General features: G+C 38.7%; 1 protein-coding gene across 3 annotated transcripts in view; it reads left to right on the top strand.

Moving 5' to 3' along the window:
* mbip (MAP3K12 binding inhibitory protein 1) overlaps positions 1-18716 on the top strand; it is a 29735-nt gene extending 11019 nt beyond the window's left edge. Inside the window, exons 2-10 of one of the 3 annotated variants that reach the window (XM_048538359.2) lie at positions 174-296; positions 1974-2231; positions 2351-2447; positions 2712-2777; positions 9930-10082; positions 13473-13570; positions 16773-16814; positions 18099-18197; positions 18300-18716. In XM_048538359.2, coding sequence (XP_048394316.1) covers positions 174-296; positions 1974-2231; positions 2351-2447; positions 2712-2777; positions 9930-10082; positions 13473-13570; positions 16773-16814; positions 18099-18197; positions 18300-18317 — 954 coding nt within the window. In that variant the 3' untranslated portion in view covers positions 18318-18716. Of the gene's footprint in view, positions 1-173; positions 297-1973; positions 2232-2350; positions 2448-2711; positions 2778-9929; positions 10083-10468; positions 11168-13472; positions 13571-16772; positions 16815-18098; positions 18210-18299 lie in introns of those variants that run through there. The other 2 variants (XM_059649189.1, XM_048538361.2) reach the window with 2 other exon arrangements.
* Positions 18717-20969: the final 2253 nt, after the last annotated feature.

Below are 20969 nucleotides of genomic sequence, written 5' to 3'. Positions count from 1 at the left end.
TGTAGAATAACTCTGCTCCCACATGTTGAAATGATCAGTTTATTGATGGCAGTTAAATTTGCATTCATTAATTAACTCAGTTTATATGACTTGCAAGTAAGTCAGTGCTGTCTGATGTTGGAAACCAGTGATTTTTTTTTTTTTTTAAAAATTATGATTTTCTGTTCTTAAAGCTTAACGTTGGAGGTGATGTTCTAAACATTACTATTGATCTACGTAAGCTTCAGAGCCTGCCAGCACATCTCAACCCAGGGCACCTTAGTAGCTTACTCCAGCAACATATCCTTGATTTGCAGGTAAGTATAAGTTTGATTTTTAAGAAAATTGTTCTCTATGTTAAGGTATCTTTTAAGTAAATTAATTTAAATTGAGCTCTACGTATGGCATGACTAAATTACAAGATGCTGTTGCCACTTATTTGGAAATAAATTCCTATATTCTTTGCATGTATAGTGTATGAGGCAGACCAGAGCATGGTTTGTTATTGAAATTGGAACAACATATGAGACCCATCTGAAGTAAAGATGAAGTAGTGGTAAAGTAGTGATGTGCTGATGCAAAATCAGAAATCTAGGGGAAGGCGATGGATTGCTAGATTGTTAATCCAGAGACTCAAGTATTGTTCTGGGGATCTGGGTTTGAATCCGGCCAAAGCAGATGGTAGAATTTGAATTCAGCAAATCACTGGAAAAATCCATCTGGTTCAACAATTCCCTTTAGGAAAGGAAACTGCCACCCTTACCTGGATTGGCCTACACATCACTCTAGACATGGTTGACTCTTAATTGGGCAATTATGAATAGGCAATAAATGCTGGCCTGGCCAGTGATGCCCTCATCCCATTGAATGAATTAAAAAACATATCAGAGGGTGAGTACAGATATCTTTCTCGGTTGAGGCTGAGAGCAAAAACTTCTTACAGCAACAGCTGTTATATCATTAATCATCAGAATAGTGCATTGTAAGCTCCCTATCTTTATTTTTCACCTTTATGGAATTGCATGTCCAATAAATGAAAGGCTGAGATTTGTAACAAATGTCTGTTGTAGATCTGAAATAAAAATAGCAAAAGCTAGCTAAACTGAGCAGATCAGGCAGCATCTGTGGAGAGAGAAACAGAGTCAACACTTTAAATCCAATATGACCGAGTACCTTTCAAAATTTCAGTTCTCTAGTATCTGTGGAACTTTGCATTTGGTTTCTTGCAAGTGGTATGCAGGGTAAGCAAATGCTTGTAGAGTTTTGCTTCTATTGTTCAATCAGAAATGGTGTCAACTGAATGTTTTGTTTTGTTTTGTATTTGCTATGCCTCTGGAGTTCTTGGGATGTTCAGGACAGGCTCAGACTCATTGAAGGAAGTCATCTAATGATTAATTTTCTGTGAAGCTGTTCAAATGAGCAGGGTTTCTTGGGGTTAAACTGACACTGACCAAGCGATGTTCCATACTTTCAATGTCAACACTGGCAGATTTGATATTCCTGTCGTTGAGCCAGTTGAGTCGGTGCTAGTGCATGGCATTGTTAATAATTTAAGCAACTAAACTGGCTCATTTGAGGTGAGTTGGGTAGAGAAGAAAGCTCATTACTCATATTGGGATTTTCCACACAATGCTCCAAATAATTCTGTGAAAATCAGGGTCCCATAGTTAGGGAGGTCTTGCTAAAGATATATAAGTATACTGGCAATTTGTGATGGGAAACTGTCTGATTCTGGCTGGTTAAACAGCGGCAGATACAATTGATTCTTGAGCTTTGACACTACTGATAAGATTTAAAGTTCCATCAGTTGGATGCATCCTTACAGGACAAGAAAATGTTTGAATCACATGGGGCATGGTGTATTTAACAATATCTTATGAGACTGGTGTTGGAAATAACTCGTTAAAACATCCGAGGTGAATGTAAAAATGGAATTGATTGTGTGTCAATTAAAGTAAAACGCCAGTATAGTATGCTAACATTATTATTGTTAGTGTGTTTCAGATAAATTGAAATTATTGATGAGAAAAGACGTTTCTGGAATTGGAAGCACAGGAGAGACTATGCTGCCTACAAAACCTAATAATTATTCCAATTCAGCAGTGACTGGCCATAAGCAAATTTCAAGTAAACCGATTAATCTAAAATCAAAAGTATTCCTAAATGACGCTCAAAACAAGTCTGAAGGACAAGATGGACCAAATAGCCAAACTGATACAGAATTGGTTCAAATCAAGGCAAACAGAGATGAAGTAAGATGTAGTTACATTTTCTGAAAGTCTGTTGGTTTTAATTCTTTGAATATTGTTTGCTTATTTTCGAGCAAATACTGTATTGAAACTGTTTACCATGCAATTTTATTCTCTGACAGATTGAAAGAAGAATTTCAGCATTCATGGAGAGAAAGCAGGCAGAGATCAATGAAAATAACATCCGCGAATTCTGCAATGTTATTAATTGTAATCAAGGTTAGTTTCTAAGATGTACCGCAGAGACCGAGGTACCAATACGTATTAATTTTTAAGGTGTATTAAATATTAGTGAGATTAGAAATATTAACCTGTCCACTTGATTCTCCATTACCATGTAGTAAAACATACCTAATAATATATATTGGAAGATTTTCTTTTGTGTCAACTTTTGTGCCCGTTTTATTTAATTTGAAATGTGAGAAGTATCTTTCCTGATTTCTTTTTACAATTAATCTCTGGAATAAATCTGTGTTGAACTAGAAAACAGCTGTGCTAGAACAGATGCAGTCTTCACGCCGCACCCTGGTTTCAAAAGTCATATAAAAGGTATGCCAGTTTCATACTCTATAAAGGTATTTATTTTTCCAATGTCTCCTTTGAAGCTAGGGATTTATGGTATGGCATCTATCGGAAAAAGAAGGTTGAAATGTATTTTCAGTGTCCTTGCGTATTCACTTAAAAATACACCTTGGGTATGTTTGACCTTGTGAAAATCCTGAATGTATCTCATCACTACACTGCAGCTGAAATCGTGAGGACCTCATATTACTCATAGACTTGTGTTTAAATGTAGTAGATTTTTGAAATTGTCACTATTTTGAGTACATCGGTCACTACTGACTTTTCTCTTGTGTGTAATAAGTCAGCCAGAGCAACTTAATGGTCAAATTTCTGCATTCACTGACATATAATGTAGATCACAGTGACAGGCCATTTTCCCAAACTAGGTCATGTGCTGGTATCTGTACTTCAGAGGAGTAACCTCCTACTATTTTCATATAACTCGACTAGCATGACCTGCTATTCCTTCCTCCCTTGTGTTTTATACAGCTTTTTCAATGCATTTGTATTATATGCTTTAACTACTCCTTCTGGTATTATATTCCATACTGTCTGCACACGCTAAGTTAAAATGATTTCTCTTGAATTCCCTATTAGGTTTGTTAATTGCTAAATATTGTATAAGAACTTCTTCAGTTTTGGGCTTTTTCATTAGGGGGAACATCTTCCTGACATCTGCCTAAACAATGCTTTTAATAATGTTTAAAGAAATCCATGAGGTCACACCTTTTTTTTTAATTGGGTACAAATAAAGCCCTATTTTGAAATTATTTGACAAATGTGTTGTAGAATCACCCTCATTTGAACGAGTTTTGAATCAAGAATTGGAAGAGGGAAACAGGCTGAAACACACAATCTTAGAAAATGCCTTTGGCTATTAAAGTCTAAATTTGTTTGCTTTCATTATCCAAGAAAGAATAAAGCCATGGTGATCACAATTTTCAAAGGAGGGGCAGTTACAATCACATTGCTACATCATTCCTTTTCATATACTAAGAATGAGCTCTGCATTTTTTTTGTAGGAAATTTTCAATCATGATTTGGAGGGTATCTTAAATCCAAAAGGTATTTTATAGTGCATGATAGTCAGGGGAAATGAAATCAAGTCCCCTTTTCACAGCAGCAGTTGCCATATTGTGTGTGTTTCTTTTTTAAACATCCAGCAGCAGAAAGAGTCACTTTAATTACGTTGTGGACGTGTACGAATGAGTAGTTAAAGTGACTCTTTCTGCTGCTGGATGTTTAAAAAATCACAGAATGTGACAACCACTGCTGTGAAAAGGGGACTGAGTTTGTAGGGTACCAAAGTATGATGGGGTATACAGTTTTGTCAGGGAGAGCATAGTGGGTAAGGGAGATGGTGTCAAGTCCTGCAGGGCAGAGGGGGGTGAATATCAGGGAAGAGAGCATGATGTCAAGTCATAGCCTTGGGGTAAGGAGGGTTTATGAGGCATCTGGGAGATATTGAATTGGGTGTGTGTGTATTAAGTTTAATAATTAGAGTTAGACTAGGTTTATAATTGTTTAACTATTCCTAACTACTAACTGTAATGGAACTCTCCATTTTGTCTGATTTTAAATGGATTCTCTGGGAGGGTTCCAGGTGCAAGGAAATTGCCTATTGGAAATTTCAATTTCAGTGCAGTTTCTTTAGAGTCTGTTACACCAGGGTGTCCACAGGGTCCTGATTCACAACTGCCTATGTTGTAGAAACTACTTCTAGGCCATTAGAAAATCCGACTCAATGTTTCAACTTTTTCCAGTAGGTCTTTGTAATTGGTGTCTTGAAACCAATAATTTGTTTTAACAATTGTTATCATCTTTTGAATACAGCTTGCTCTAAACTGTAGGCAGATTTTAAAATTACCTTATTCAGCAATCTAAACAAAATCAAAATTATTATTTGTCCTTCTGAAGCAACTAAATAATTGATTAATCTAATATTGCTTCAAATTGACTAGAAACGTAAGCATCGCAAAGAACTCTAAGTCCTTTGTAGATCTCATCATTATTTTGTACTAAGTGCTTTCTACCTTCAATTCCTCCTCAACATACTAGTAAAAAGTGCAGACTTGGAGCCATCCCCATTAATTTTGTTACCTGCCCAAAATTTTCCTGTTGATTTGTGAGACATTTCCTTTCTCCGTCTTCCATCTGATTTTGTACTTCTATACACTTCAACAAATGCTGTTTGAATGTGACCTGTGCCAGAAAACCTGCATCTGTTGCGCATCCTTTGTACAAGTTGGAGTTGCTTTTCAATCAAGTGACTTGTTAGGCTGCTTCAGAGACTAATGAGTTATATTTTACATATGGAGCTTGAGTCATAAGTAATCTAATCTGGGCAAGAATGGCAGAATTCGTTCTGTGAACAAGTTTGACTTTTTCATCTGATGACTTCCGCCATCTTTCCTTTCCTTTTGCCCTTGGTTTTTACCTGTTGTATTTGAGATCAAGTGACCACAAGCCCAAAGTTGGACATTCTGAGTTGACTGACAGTTGGAGAACTGAGGCATGACAGAAAATTGGCCAAGCTAAATTAAACAGCAGCTAGTACCTATTAGTTGTAGGGAAAAGTGGAAACTAAAATCAAAGAGGTTACAAATGTTCATGAGGAACCTGTTACAGCCACCCTGAGTGTTGTGTATTGGAGAAATGTTGACCAGATGTTCTAGCATCCTGACAGCCTGAGTATGTGCACTTTATACTTCGTGGCATGGCAACAGTGTGAAGAGTTTTGACACAACTCCATTGGATAATTTGAAATCAGCTCATGATTCCATTAGTCAAAAACAGTTTGGAAGGTCGGGAAGAAGGGGAGATAAGAGCACACACCTGGATACCAGACCCTCGGTGAAGACCGAGTGAAAAATGGCCCAGCACTGGAGCTCCAACCACCTGGAGAAAGAAAATCCACCTAATTCCTGAGAGACCCTGCTTCGTGGAAGAGAGCTAGCCCAATGTCAGAAAAAAGGGGATTCGGAAAGCCCACCTTAAACGTGTGGATTGTTGTGGATAATCACCTTTCTCAGATGGATAGAGCTTGGTAGAGAATAAATATTGAGAATTTGGGAAATTCTCACATATCCTTTTAATAAGAAATATTTTGTTAATAGAATTTGGTTTGCATTTCAATTCAATTTTATTTCCCTTTGTCCACCTCACCGACAAACTAATGTGTTTTAAGCACACAAACTAGTCAAAGTGTCCAAAGCACGGACGACAGATTATATTCCTTCGCGGAACTTAATCATGTTGAAATTCTAGTGCATAACCTCTGGTTTGCTGGCCCCATACCATAACCAATAAAGTGCTTCTGTATCCAAAAAAACCTTATTAATTGCAGTTCGGCAAGCTCTCTAGTCATCATTAGATCAACGTACAAGTTTATTTATGTTTGGATATCAGAGTTAAGCTATTATTTTCATTAATAGAGTTTTTAGGAGTAAGGAGGAGATAGATTAACCAAGTCTATTGTCTAATTTTCCCCATTCCTTTTAGAAGTGTATCCCATTTGGTCCAGTTGCAGTACAGATAAACAATCATTTAGAATTACTGCAAAAGAACATTTTATGAAAGGTTTTTGTCTTGCACTTACTAGGCCAACCTGCAAAAAGTGCGATGCACTTGCGCTTACTGAATGCTGCATGCATTAACAGAGCAGACCGTGTTATTTACAGATGGAAAGAACGTGTATGTGCAACTTGCCAATCTTGGCTGAACAAAACAGACAACAGCCAATCTCTATTCATCCCTAAGGACAGTGCTTTGACCAGTCAGAGTCACCCTGCCTGGTTTAAATTCAAACAAGCATGACAGTTAACTGTCAGTCATCGTTTAACATGTTTTTCAAGGCAATGTCTATACCAAACCAGAGTCCTCTTGCCAACCAATCAGCTTGCTTTTCCTGTATAACATAAAAATTTTGTTTTCCTTTATATTGGTGTTCTTGTGAATTGTCACATTGAGTGCACAATGAAAAGCTTTGACAAAATGTCACTCCTTTTTCACCCCTCGGGTGACTGCCTATGTGGAGTTTGCACATTCTCCTCCACGTCTGCGCGGGTTTCCTCCGGGGGCTCCGTTTTCCTCCCACTGTCCGAAGATGTGCAGGCTATGGCTGGATTGGCTGAGCTAAATTGTCCCATAGTGCCCAGGGATGTGCGGGTTAGCGTGGGATTGGTTGTGGGAAATTGTCCTGTAGTGCCCAGAGGTGTGTAGGTTGGAGTGGGTTGTAGAGGGGAACGGTTTGGGTGGGATGCCTTTCGGGCTGGCGTGGAATGTTGGGCCAATGGGCCTGTTTCCACACTGTAGGGATTCTAAACAAAATAAATGTGTCTGTTCAGTCTGTCTGTTTGTGTCGCTCTCGCTGTGTGAAGAATTGTGTGTGGTTGTGGGCATCCGCATTGTTGTTGAGATGTGACTGGGTAGGGGTAGGTTTTGGGGGCGGGGGATGGTGGGCAGTCATAGATTTAAGTTGATGTGGAGGAGAGGATTGGCAAAACGATTCTGGAAAGGAACAGAATGGTCATTGTGGGAGACTTTAACTTCCTCAACATTGACTGGAAATGCTGTAACTCTAGGACGTTGGATGGATCGGTTTTTGTCCAATGTGTGCAGGAGGGTTTCCTGACACAGTATGTTGAAGGGCAAACAAGATGGGAGGCCACACTGGATCTGGTACTTGGGTAATGAACCAGGCCAGGTGTTTGATTTAGTGGTAGGAGAGCACTTTGGATAGAGTGACCGTAAATCAGATATGTTTACTTTAGCGATGGAAAGGGATAGGAACATGCCACAGGGCAAGAGTTATAGATGGGGGAAGGGCAATTATAATGCGATTAGGCAAGACTTAGGAGGCATAGAATGGGGTAGCAAAATGCAGGGATGGGGACAATCGAAATGTGGAGCTGGTTTAAGGAACAGATATTGCGTGTCCTTGATAGGTATGTCCCTGTCAGGCAGGGAGGAAGTGATAAGGTAAGGGAACCTTTGGTTTACTAAAGAAATTGTATCTCTTGTTAAGCAGAAGAAGGGGGCTTATGTGACATTGAGACGAGATGGTTCAAATGAGACGATGGAGAGTCACAGATTAGCGAGGAAGGATTTAAAGAGAGTGTTAAGAAGAGCAAGGAGGGGTCACGAGCAGACATTAGCAGACAGAATAAAGGATAACCCTAAAGCTTTCTATAGGTATGTGAGGAGTAAGAGGATGACGAGTAGGAATAGGGCCACTCAAAGACAGAAGTGGGAAGCTGTGTGTGGACCCTGTGGAGATCGGAGAGGTGCTAAACAAATATTTCTCATCTGTTTTCACTCAGGAAAAGGAGAATATTGTAGAGGAGAAGACTGAGTTACAGGCTATTAGAATTGAAAGGATAGAGGTTAGTAAGGAGGAGGTGTTATCAATTCTAGAAGGTGTGAAGGTAGATAAATCCCCTGGGCTGGATGGGATTTTTCCAAGGATTCTCTGAGAAGCTAGGGAGGAGATGGCGGAGCCTTTGGCCTTGATCTTTGAGTCATCATTGTCTTCAGGTTTAGTACCTGAGGACTGGAGGATGCAAATGTTGTGTCCTTGTTCAAGAAGGGCAGTAGCGATGACCCAGGTAATTATAGACCAGTGAGCCTTACGTCTGTTGTAGGAAAAGTTTTGGAAAGGATTATAAGAGAGGATTTATAATCATCTAGCAAGCAACAATTTGATTGGAGATAGTCAACATGGATTCGTCAAGGGGAGGTCGTGTCTCACAAACCTCATTGAGTTTTTTGAGGTGACCAAGCATGTGGATGATGGTAGGCCAGTTGACGTGGTGTACATGGGCTTCAGTAAAGCCTTTGATAAGGTTCCACATGGTAGGCGGTTGGATAAAATGCGGAGGCATGGGATTGAAGGAGATTTAGCAGTTTGGAATAGAAACTAGCTTTCTGTAAGAAGGCAACGAGTAGATGTTGATGAAAAATATTCAGCCTGGAGTCCGGTTACTAAGTGGTGTGCCTCAAGGATCTGTTTTGGGACCACTGCTGTTTGTCATTTTTATAAATAACTTGGACGCAGGCATAGGTGGATGGGTTAGTAAGTTTGCAGATGACACTAAAGTCGGTGGAGTCGTGGACAGTGTGGAAGAATGTTGCAGGTTGCAGTGAGACTTCGATAAACTGCAGAATTGGGCTGAAAGGTGGCAAATGGAGTTCAGTGCAGATAAATATGTGGTGATTCACTTTGGGAGGAATAATAGGAAGGCAGAATACCGGGTCAGTAGAAAGATTCTTGGTACTGTGGATGTGCAGAGGAATCTTGGTGTCCACATACATAGATCACTGAAAGTTGCGACCCAGGTTGATAGTGCTGTTAAGAAGGGATACGGTGTGTTAGGTTTTATTGGTAGAGGGATTGGGTTCCAGAGCCATGGTGTCATGCTGCAACTGTACAAAACGCTAGTGCGGCCTCACTTGGAATATTGCGCACATTTCTGGTCGCCCCATTACAGCAAGGATGTGGAAGCATTGGAAAAGGTGCAGAGGATATTTACCAGGATGTTGCCTGGTCTGGAGCAACGGTCTTATGAAGAAAGGCTGAGGGACTTAGCCTTCTTCTCTCCAAGGAGAAAAGACCCAAGAGGGGATTTAATAGGGACATACAAGATGATCAGAGGATTAGATAGGGTGGACAGTGAGAGTCTTTTTCCTAGGATGATGACGTTGGCTTGTACGAGCGGGCATGGCTGCAAATTGAGGGGTGATAGATTTAAGACAGATGTCAGAGGCAGGTTCTTTACTCAGAGAGTGGGAAGGGCGTGGAATGCCCTGCCTGCCAATGTAGTAAACTCAGCCACATTAGGGGCATTTAAACAGTCCTTGGATAAGCATATGGATGATGATGGGATAGTGTAGGGGAATGGGCTTCGATTAGTTCACAGGTCGGCGCACCATCGAGGGCCAAAGGGCCTGTTCTGCGCTGTATTGTTCTATGTAACCATTGCATTCTGTACATAATTATTGTTGAGTTTTGAAGTCAATTTGAAGTGATCGTTGTAGATTATTTAAGTGGTTGCTGCTTTGTGAAAGCTGTCATTTATAGCAAAGGAGCAAAAAAAAACTATACACCTTCTTTATTTTTCAAAATTGTTTTTATTGCAGTTTCAAGAGTTGTGAATACATATGGGCCTCAGACAAGGACTGAAGGTGTGGAAGCATCTCTGCAAAAACGTGAAACTGTGACACAAAATTGTGGTAACCCTGCTGTTGAAGAAAGGCTTCAGAATATGGAGACCCACTTGAAGCTTCCAACAGGTGTAGTTCATTTTGTATCCTTTCCTAAGGCTAACTTAATAAAGAGTACAGAGGAGTGATTGTAAAATATCTAACTAAATTGATATGCTAGCGTAAATTGCAAGGGGAATATTTGATTGGTCCCTTTAGTACTGCTAGTAGAACTCTGACATTGGAATAGTATTAGAGTCAGTTCTATTTTGTTTTTGTTTACCATTGTTCGTTGCCAGATGTTTTACCCTCTACTGTTCTGAAATTGGAACTTTTTCATAAATGCCTTGTATACATTGTGACTTTACCAGGACAAATGATAGCTTAGCTTATGAGCATTTCATAAAACCATACAATTAAGTTTATATTTATTAAACAAAGATAAGCACAACCTGAAAATAAAATTTCTTGTGCAGGTTCAGTATCCATTGTTCATACGTCTGAAAACCAAAAAGCCATAAAACCCAAAGATCTTTTCGTAAGTAGATCTAAATGAACCTGTACAAGTGTTGAGTTTGTGTCCCTTGGAAAAATTTTTGCTTGGCCTGCACAAACCCTAATGAACTATAAAGCAAAACTTTTATCCAAAGGGGCCAAACTCAGGATCTGTAGACACAGAGTTCAGCCCTTTGGTAAAAGAAACTTCACTTTTGGGTTCATTCAGGTCTGTTCAGATTAAGTGAAGGGCCCAAACAGATTAAATGGACTATCTGAAAACCAGTTCAGATAAAGGATTCCTGATCAAGGTATTGATATGGTGAGGGATTCTACCATCTGTGAAGAAAATCTGCATAAGCTCTAACTATACTGGACCATTTATCTTTTTATTGGTATTTGACTCTTCATATACACTTGCATATGCATTGAAACACATTTTTAAATAGTGAATTATGATTGCTTTTCCATTTGCATATTAAATATTTATCTACTTTTCTGTAATTGTCAGCCTCTTAAAGGTATTCAGCATCTTATTATGAACTTCTTTTTGTCACTTTGGGAGCCAAAGTGTTAATGCAAATCACAGACGAACAAGCAGGGAACAAACTGTTCAAATTAGTTAGCTGGTTAAAAGAGATCACTAAATACTTATGGAAGACTCAGTTGAAATGAACATACAGATACAGAAAAATCTATTTGAAAAAGTGATCTAATTAAATCAATAACATTTTTTTTAGGAAAGTTGTTTTTCCTTTTTTAATCTTGGAAATTTTTCATGTTCAAAATAAGGAGATATATAATTTTGATTTTATTCACATGTATCTCACAATAACAATTATTTTTAACTCCTCTTCTAAGCAACTTGAATACTTCAATAAAGTTGTATGTTAATGTCTGAGCCTCTCACACCTCCACCTTGGCTTAATATTTTCACCCAGAGATGTAATTCTTGTCAACTCAATTGAAGGCAGGCCCTGCAATCTGAGCATGAGCAAAGTTACCCTGGATGCACCAGTGGCACTTAAAAATTGAACTGGCAGAAAATGTCAGGCTAGGGAGTGCAATGGTGAAAAAAAAATTAGCCAGTGTCCAGTAGCATCTGAGAATGTTTAAAATGCTATCACTGCCAATTCTTCTCTTTCCAGCAGCTTTTATTTGTTTTTTATAGTCACACTTTTGAGATCCCAATAACCTCAAATTTTAAGAATCCGTCTGTAATCTCTTTGTTGTTCCTAGCCCTAGTTCCTTCTTTCCTGCCTGCATTCATCCCATCACCATCTTCTACATTCAGTACCAAACCTTTTGGACCATCCAGACTTTTTTACCCTTGTTTTTCTCCTTTAATGTTTCAGCTGTTTGCACCATCTAACTTTTAGCATCTATTTGCTGATGCTTTTTTTTTCCTATCTCCATTACCAAATGACACTTGTACAAAAGCTGTCTATACATCGAGTATACAGTACAGAAGAGGCCCTTGGAACCATTGAGTCAGCACTGACAAAGCAACCTACACTAGCCCCACTTAGCAGCACTTGGCCCATAGCCTTGAATGTTATGACATTTAAAGTGCTCATCCAAGTACCTTTTTTTTTAAAAAGGTTGTATGGTTTCCCACCTCAGCTACCCTCTCAGGCAGTGCATTTCAGGGCCCAATTACCCCTAGGTGATTTTTACTTTTTGTCCTCAAATCCCCTCTAAATCTCCTGCCTTTCATCTTTAAAATTATACCCAACTAAGGGGCACAGCTGTTTTCTATCTGTCTTGTTCATGGCCTCATACATTTCAATCGAGTCTCCTCTCAGCTTTCTCTGCTGTTTTTCTGAAAAAACACATCCAGCCTCTCTTCATAGCTACAGGCAACATTCTAGTGAATCTCTTCTCCGCCCCCTCCAGTGCATTCACTTCCTTCCTATAATGCAGTGTCAGGAACTGTGCACAGTACTGCAGCTGTGGCCTAATCAAGATTTTTGGACTTAACAAAACCTCCCTGCTTTTTATAATCTAAACAATAACTGATAAAGATGTGTCCTGTATTCCTCCTTAACTGCCCTATTAAGTTGGCTTGCCGCCTTCAGAGATCTGTTTCTGTTTTTGTTTCTTATTTCCAGCGTCTGCAGTTCTTTAGATTTTTTTTGTTACATGAATGCCTCCATCGCCCTTGTTTTGTCAGAGTGTATTGCTGTACAGTAATTTTCAATCGTTCACAGGATTTCCTCTGACTGTAAGTTTAACCTTTTTTTTTTACAAATCTGCTCAAACTATTTTCTTGCCATCAGTCTCCCCCGTTATTTTCCATCAACTGTTCTGCTGCATTGTTTTATTTTGCACAGTTAGTGAAGTTGATTTTGCTTCCTGGAGATTTCCACCACCCCTCCCCCAGTGCATCTTGCTAGCTGAAAAGCTTTGTCAGCTCAATAATTATCCTTTTTTGCGAGGTGAGGGTCGCATCCCAATTCACGAGGTGCCATGCCTCCTGTGCCAGAACTTATGAAAAGGAACCAATCTTTACCACACTAGCACATTAGCCACGCATTGATTGTCCGGATCTGTCCGCTCCTGTTGGCAGTTTGCACATAGCTAGGAGGGTAATCCTGTAAGTATTACCCTTGAGGCCCTGCTTTTTAATTTTAGAACCAAACCCCTAATCGTCTTTCACCCAAAACTCCTCCCTATTGTAATCGAGTTTATTTGTTTCAAATTGGACTATAACAACAAGATTTACCTCCCCCAGTCTGCGCCACCCTGTCTTACAAGTTCATCGCTAGCCCCGTAAGGTTTCCCAGGTGAGCAACACAGTGACTCTTGCTAATTATTGAGAATTGGTTCTCACCATGGTACTGCTTCTGTTCCATGAACTTTGAATTTCATTAATGTTCAAAACTTGAAAGATTAAATAAATTTAGAGGATCTCATTTTTAAAAATATTTCATTAAGTACCTTTTAATCAATAGAAATCATATTTTTGTTTACATTACTTATTAGATGGTCCAGTTCCGATTGATATTTATCAAAGGATCAAGAGGCTGGAGGATAGAATTCTTCATTTGGAAGGACTTTCTCCAGAATATTTTCAACATGTGGTGGGTTTATCAGCCTAATTCCCTAAAGTATCATGTTTTTAGGGTTAAATGTAAGCTTATAGGATTTTGCAGCATTGAAAGATACCATGGGATCTATATTATCTGTGTTAGCTTTCTGAAAGAGCTATCTCCTTAATACCATTCCCTTTCCCAATACTTATCTTTAACAAGAACTTTGTGTTTGATTTGTAAATAACACATCTTCAGTCTCAGATGTTTTTATGGATTCTGCTTCCATCATTACCTCGTGTCTGGCATTCTACTTCACAATAAAGAGGAAGGAAATTTAACCACTAAGAACTAGGCTAGCCTGAAAAAATGTCGGATTTTTTTTTATTAAGGCAGCAATGTTGCTCAGGATACCTGGAAAACTTGCCTGCTATTCTTTGAAAATTGTGATGATTTACCGTGTTGTAAGCTTGAATGTCAGGACTGGACAGGGATGTTTATAAGCTCTTTCAAATAGCAGGGAAAATTACAAAAACCTCATCCAAAATATACCATTAAAATAATGTTTTACTGAAGAACAAACTGAGTTGCTGGAAAAACTCAACAGGTCTGGCAGCATCTGTGAAGAGGAAAAAATCAGAGTTAATGTTTTGGGTCCGGTGACCCTTCCTCAGAACCCAAACCCAAAACGTTAACTCTGATTTTTTTTCTTCACAGATGCTGCCAGACCTGCTAAGCTTTTCCAGCAACTTTGTGTTTGTGTTTGTTCCTGATTTACAGCATCTGCAGTTCTTTTGGTTTTTATTTTAAAATGTAGTACTGAACCCTTGTACTGAATAGCTATAAGGTTGCTTCATTCTTGCACCCTGTACTAATCTGGGATACGCATAATGTGGACCTGATAACTTTTATATTTTCAGGACTGCCAGCTGTTTACATACTATCCCTTTATGTTGTTGTATCATAACAAAACCTGCTGTATTCTTTCTGTACTATTAAGTTGGCAATGTTCCCTTGTTTATTGAAAACATGAGAAAGTACTCAAATTGTACCTCATGCATTCGCTTGGAGTTCAACAACAAGATCTCCTTTTCACCCCCTAGTCAGCCTCACCCTTCCACGGACCATATTTCTGTGAATGCAAAAGGTTTTTGTTTTTGTTTCTTCTACGCTCTTGACTGCATTTTGAGCTCTATATTCTTAACTTTTCTTTTTCCCATTTTAACCTCAATACCTTGATTTCAAAGGGATGTCATTGCTTTTCTCCTTTCTGGAATGTACAGTTCACAAGTTGAACCATTTCTCTTCAACTTCCCATTGTTCAAGTGCTGTTTTGCAACTAATCTTTTGCTTCCAGCCCACCTGAGCAAAACGCCTTTTCAACTGTGTGAAGTTAGTGATCATTTAGATGAATATCTTTCATCCTTCTTTTTGTCCTTTTCCATTATTAACCCTAACTTAATTAACATGATATTATGATCACTTCCCCAAATACTTTCCCATCTTTAACCTGTATTTAGTTCCCAGCACTAAAATCAATATTGCTTCCTTCCTTGTTTGGCTGGAAACATTTGATTAATAAAGTTCTTTGATATATATTTCAGGAGTTTGTCCTGCTCTTTGCCTGATAATAAATTTGGCAGAGCCACACATGGCTTCCATTGCTAGCCCTAAGCAATCATTTGCCTCCCACAACCCACACTGTATCCAAAACAAAATCCCTGTGAGAAACTAGTACAGCAATAGGGGACTCCTACATACTTGCCTTCCTCTGCTCTGTCTGGTAATCACCCATCCCCTTTATGCCTGTTCAGTCTTTGCCTACATTGTTAATGCCTCACTGAACATGCCCTCCATGACAATCTCAGCATTGCGGATGTTTCACAGCAAGTCCACCCATTCCTCAAAATGCAGTTTACCAGCAGCTGCAGCTGGACACAGTTCCTGCATATTTAGTTGCCAGGGTCATGACTTGCCCAGTAGCATAAGAGGAGCATTTCACAGATGTGAGCTCCATTGCCATGACTCACTTTAGATTAAGTTTGTAACTTATTCCCTTTAAAGAATACTAATTATGCTATGAACTTTAATTCACTCCAAATGATCTTGCTGCAATGTATAATTCTTGCCTCAAGTCTTTAGAGACCTTACTTAAAGTCTTAACTTTACTTCCCTTATGTTTGAGTACGTTATTTTAATAGCCATGTCTTTCTCAGTTAAACTCTAGATACAGGCTCACCAATGTCCTGAAAGTACTGAAGCTAATCTTTCTACTTTGGTATTAAATTCCCCTTACAATAAATGATAGCATTCTATTCATTTTCCTAATTACTTGCTATAATGGTTTACTAACTTCTTACAGTTCCTATACAAGTACTCCTAGATTTCTCTGCCTCTCAGAACTTTGCAGTGTCTCAATATTTAGATAATTTTTTATTCTTCTTGCCAAAAGCATGCAGTTCACATTTTCTATCTTTGAATTTGTTTTGCCAAATCTTCGCCCACTCTCTCAACCTATCAATATCTATCTTTGTAACCTCCTTTCATCATCTTCATAACTTACTTTCCTACCTATCTTTATGTCATCAGCAAATTTGGCCGTCATACCTTCACTTTCTTTTGTTTAAATGGTTTTACATAAATCGTTACTGGCTGAGTTCCCATCATTGACCCCTGTGGTACACCACCGTTACATCCTGCTAACCTGAAAAGAACTAATTATACCTACTACTCTCTGCTTCCTGTTAGGCAGCCAGTATTTTGTCCATGATGTGTTCCATTCAACATAAACTCTTATTTTCCATTTTTGATTAACTCACATTTCCCATTTAATTCATTACCTGAGTTGGGCAGTATCATTTTACCCTGAATACACATTGAATATCCTGCTACAAATCCTGCAAGACAGTAAGTTATTTTTATTTCGCACAAATATTGTCATGGTCGGAGGGATCTTTGGAGCTTATACTTACAAAACCCTCTTCAATAAACGATGCATTTAGACTATATCACAGCCCATATTAATTATCCTGATAATTTGTTCGAGGGGGTGGCGGCTAAGAGTAGAAAAATGCTTCATTCAACTTATTTTGTTTTCATGGCATTAATATTACAGCTGCTGGAAGTGGTTAGCTGGTATGATTCTGATTTTGCAATTTCTTTATGGTTTATTTCACATTATCAATAATTATCAAGTAAATATGTGTCTTAAATGAAACTAAGCTTGTAATGCACAAACTGGTACCTTTTTCAGAATTTTCCAAGCAAAAGGCGTAAAGCTCATGAAACAATGCAGGTAGGTTTTTGCGTTGATATTCAATATTTTATACAATATAGTCTGAGGTCGTGGATATTTGGTCATTTAATGATATTATAGTTATAGTACTTCCATACGAGGTGACAGGGAAATTTTTGCCAGTTTCCCTTCCTCACTTTCCTTCAATCTTAGCGGACGAATGGTGACAAAAATCTGGGCTGCTGTTTTTGACTGGATGCACCACCTCTTGTTTATCTTAAACACCAATTTGAAAAACATGGAAAGTATATATTCTTTACTGAATCAATGGGTTTTCAATCCCTGTATACTGCATTTATTCTTGGTGTTAATGTGGGTGCCTAATTAGGCATAATCCACTGTTAATGCAGATATCATCTGCTTGCACTACAGGTGGCTTATGCAAAGTATGTCAGAAAATAGCTTTTAAAGTTGAATACAAAAACTCATTTACAATTTAATAATTAAAAGTATTTGCTTGTATTCATCCCTCTTTTCAATCATTTCAATTTACAGAAAGTGTGCAAATAGTTTAGTCCTTAGATTTGAATATGTATGCCTCGGACTCTGCAAAGTGTCAACAAGCTAAACGTGTAGTTCCTATTTATGTTACAGTGAAAGTAGAGCAATTTTCAGTCCACTCTAAAAGTAAAATTAATGTAATTCTTCCTTACTCGTTTATTTTACATACTTCTCGTTCTTCATCTTCCCTTCCTTAACATCATCTTGCTGTTCGACTTTTTGCTGGACAATGAGAAAAGGAACTGATTGAAGTACCAGCATTGTTGTCTTTCAACACTGGATTATCCAGTACTGTCTCGAGGATAGACAAATTTTCTCTATCCCCCCCTGTCCCTTTTACAATAACCCAATAAGTGCCATTACTGAAGTATTGATGTGAATACTTTGTTAATATGCTGCAGTATCGTCACTTCTGATCAATGCTAACCTGTTTCCTCTGATGTTAAGTGCACATAACTTGCTGTAATTAACAGATGAGCGGCAAACAATCTTGTTTGTCAGTCTTGGGGAGCAAGAGAACCTGAACGATCTAATTAAAATAAGTCAGATGATTTTAATGCCTAAATGTCCTACCTTGTTGCTGCATCAAGTTCAGCTTGGTACCTGAATGCTAAAGCAAATAAACAGAGCTCACATTATGTAAAAAGCAGCTAAATGTGGCTGCGTTTTTTTTCATTTGGAATGTTTGTGTTGCATCATGCTGCTTCTAAATGAGAAGCATAATTATAGTTGTTTATCCCAGTGTATTGCACATTTAAATACTTTAAATTATTTGTGTTGCAGGGCTACAGTCTGATAGAAATTGATGAGAAGATTAATGCACTGAAGGCAGTTCTGTTGCAGAAAGCAAATGACCAAACTCAACCAACGGAAGCTGACAAGGTGTCTGTTTAATGTCACTTTTCTTTTACTGGGCTTTATAACTTGACTTTAAAATCAACCAAGTTAGTCAGTTACTAATTTCTGAAAAAATTTTTGTTTCAGAAAATGAAAATCTGCTGAAGTGACGTAACTAACGTTCAGATGCTGCGGTCTGAAATCCATATTCCAGATTGAAAATGTCAGTTTGGCTCCTATAAAGTTGTTTCCTAATTCTAGTTCTCAGATAAATGGGAAAAGCAGCCATCGCTCTTCAAAAGTTGTCGCAACAGTGGAGACTTAGAAATATATGTATCCCAATATTCAGAATAAACAGAACTTGTGCTATGACAGCATGTGTATTATGTGTTTTGTATAAAATTTTGGATTCTGGCATCAGATTGCTTTTAATGTTGAAAGTATCAAATGCTGACCAAACAAGTCACTCAAGTAAATCATATTTTAAGCATTCATTGTTCATGTAACTATTGCATGTTAATTTTATGTATGCACAACAGTGATGCAATAAAAGTTTTGATAATATTCATGTTAATTTTTAAATTTTACTTTGTAAATGATTGTTTCCCTACACCACCTTCTGAAGATATAAAATGCCAGTCTTGAGAAATGTGTAAATTTAACAGTCTTGGTTTAAAAAATGTTTCCATGTGGAGAAATGCTGGAATTAGACCTTGTGCTTCAGAATTAAACTCACCCTAACTAATATGTTTCATTACAGCTTCAGCATGAGGTCTACCCACTAATGTGCAAAATTGTCCATGTACATTTCATTAACAAAAAGCAGAACAAAAGCAGGACAAAACCAGGCCAGTTACTGCCTGATCTGTTTACTCTTAATCATCAGTAAAGTGAAGGAAGTTTGCATTGACAGTGTTGTGAAGTTTCACTCCTTGAACTAAAACCTGGTCATTGGCTCTCCATTTGGATTCTGGCAAGGCTGTCTTGCTCCTGAACTCATTTATAGTTTTGATCCAAACACATGCAAAAGAGTTGAACTTGACATGATTTTTAACAGTGATAGTACAAGAATGGCAGAATATTTATACGACAAGATGTTGAGTGGCTTGCGGAAGAACTTGCATGTAGTGCTGTTTCAATATATCTGCTCCCCTCATCCTAGATGGAAGTGATTATGGGTTTGGAAGGTGCTATCTAAGGATCTTTGGTGATTTTCTGCAAAGTGTCTTGTAGATAGTTACAATAGTGTGTACTGAGTGTTAGTGTTGGAGAGAGTGGATGATTGTGCATATGACACCAATCAAGTGGGCTGCTTTTGTCCTAGATGGTGTCAGGCTTCTTCAGTGTTTTGGGAGTTGTATTCATCCAGGCAAGTGGGGAGTATTCCATCAAAACCCTGACTTGTATTTGGGGAGTCAGGAGCTGAGTTAGTTGCTGTGGTATTCCTCATCTCCGATCTGCTCTTGTATCCACTGAATTTATGTGGCTAGTCCAGTTCTAATTTTGGTTCATGATAACCTCCAGGATGTTGATAGTGGGAATTCATTGATGGTAATGCTATTTAGTGTTGAGTGACAGTTGTTAGATTGTCTCATATTGAAAATGGTCATTCCCTGGCAGTTTTGTTGTGGGAATGTTTATTTTCTCCTTTTCGGCCCAAGCCAGCGTATTTTCGTGGTATCATTATTTTAGGACATGGTCTGCTTCAGTAACTGAGGAGTTGCAAATGGTGCTGAACGATGAGCAATCATCAGCAAATGTACCCACTTCTGACCTTATGATGGCAGGAAGGTCATTGATAAAGCTGTTGAAGATGGTTAGACCTAGGGCACTACCTGACCAACTCCTGCAGAGGTGTCCAAGAGCTGAGATGACTGACTTCCAATAACCACAGCCATCTTCCAATGTGCCAGGTATGACTCCCACCAGTGGAGAGTTTGCCCGATTCCCATTCACTCCAGTTTTGTTAGGCCTCCTTGATGCTACATTCAATTAAGTGTGACCTTAATATCAAGGGTTGTCACTCTTGCCTCACCTCTGGAAATTAGTTCTTTCCTCCATGTTTGAACCAAGGCTATAATGAGGTGAGGAGCTCAGTGGCCCTGGCAGAACTCAAACTGGGTGTCACTAAGCAGATTATTGCTGAGCTATGTGTGTATGTACAGGACATAACTAGGCAATTTTCCCCATTATCATGGATCATAACTGTACTGAAAGAACTTGGCTAGGCAAGCGACAAGTTCTGGAGCACAAGTCTTCACTGCTATTGCTGGAATGTTGTCAAGCCAATAGCCTTTGCAGTACCCAGTGCTGCCAACCATTTCTTGATATCATGTGGAATTAATTGAATTGGCTGAAGACTGGTATCTTTTGATATGGGAGGCAGTCAATGGATCATTCGCTTGGTACTTTTGCCTGAAGATTGTTACAAATGCTTCAGCGCTATCCTTTTGCACTGATTTGTTGGGCTGTTCTGTCATTGAGGATGTGGATATTTGTGGAGGTCATACCTCCAGTAGATTTGTTTAATTCTCCACTACTATTCACAATTGTACAGAGCTTAGATCTGATTAGTTGGTTATGGCCTCGCTTAGCTCTGTCACTTGTTTGCTGCTAATGCTGTTTGGCACACGAGTCGTCCTGCTTGGTATCTTCACCAGATTGGCACCTTATTTTCGGGAATGCCTAGGACTGCTATTGACATGCTCTTGCATTCTCCATTGAGCAAGGCTGGATTCACTGACTTGATGGTAGTAGTAGAGTGGGGGATATGCTGTGCCATGAGGATGTGGTTGTGTTTGAATGCTTCTACAGTTG

The sequence above is a fragment of the Stegostoma tigrinum genome, chromosome 10, assembly GCF_030684315.1.
Source record: "Stegostoma tigrinum isolate sSteTig4 chromosome 10, sSteTig4.hap1, whole genome shotgun sequence".
Classification (NCBI taxonomy): Eukaryota; Metazoa; Chordata; class Chondrichthyes; order Orectolobiformes; family Stegostomatidae; genus Stegostoma; species Stegostoma tigrinum.
The sequence above is the reverse complement of the archived record's forward strand: the minus strand, read 5'-3'. Positions and strand labels throughout refer to the sequence as shown.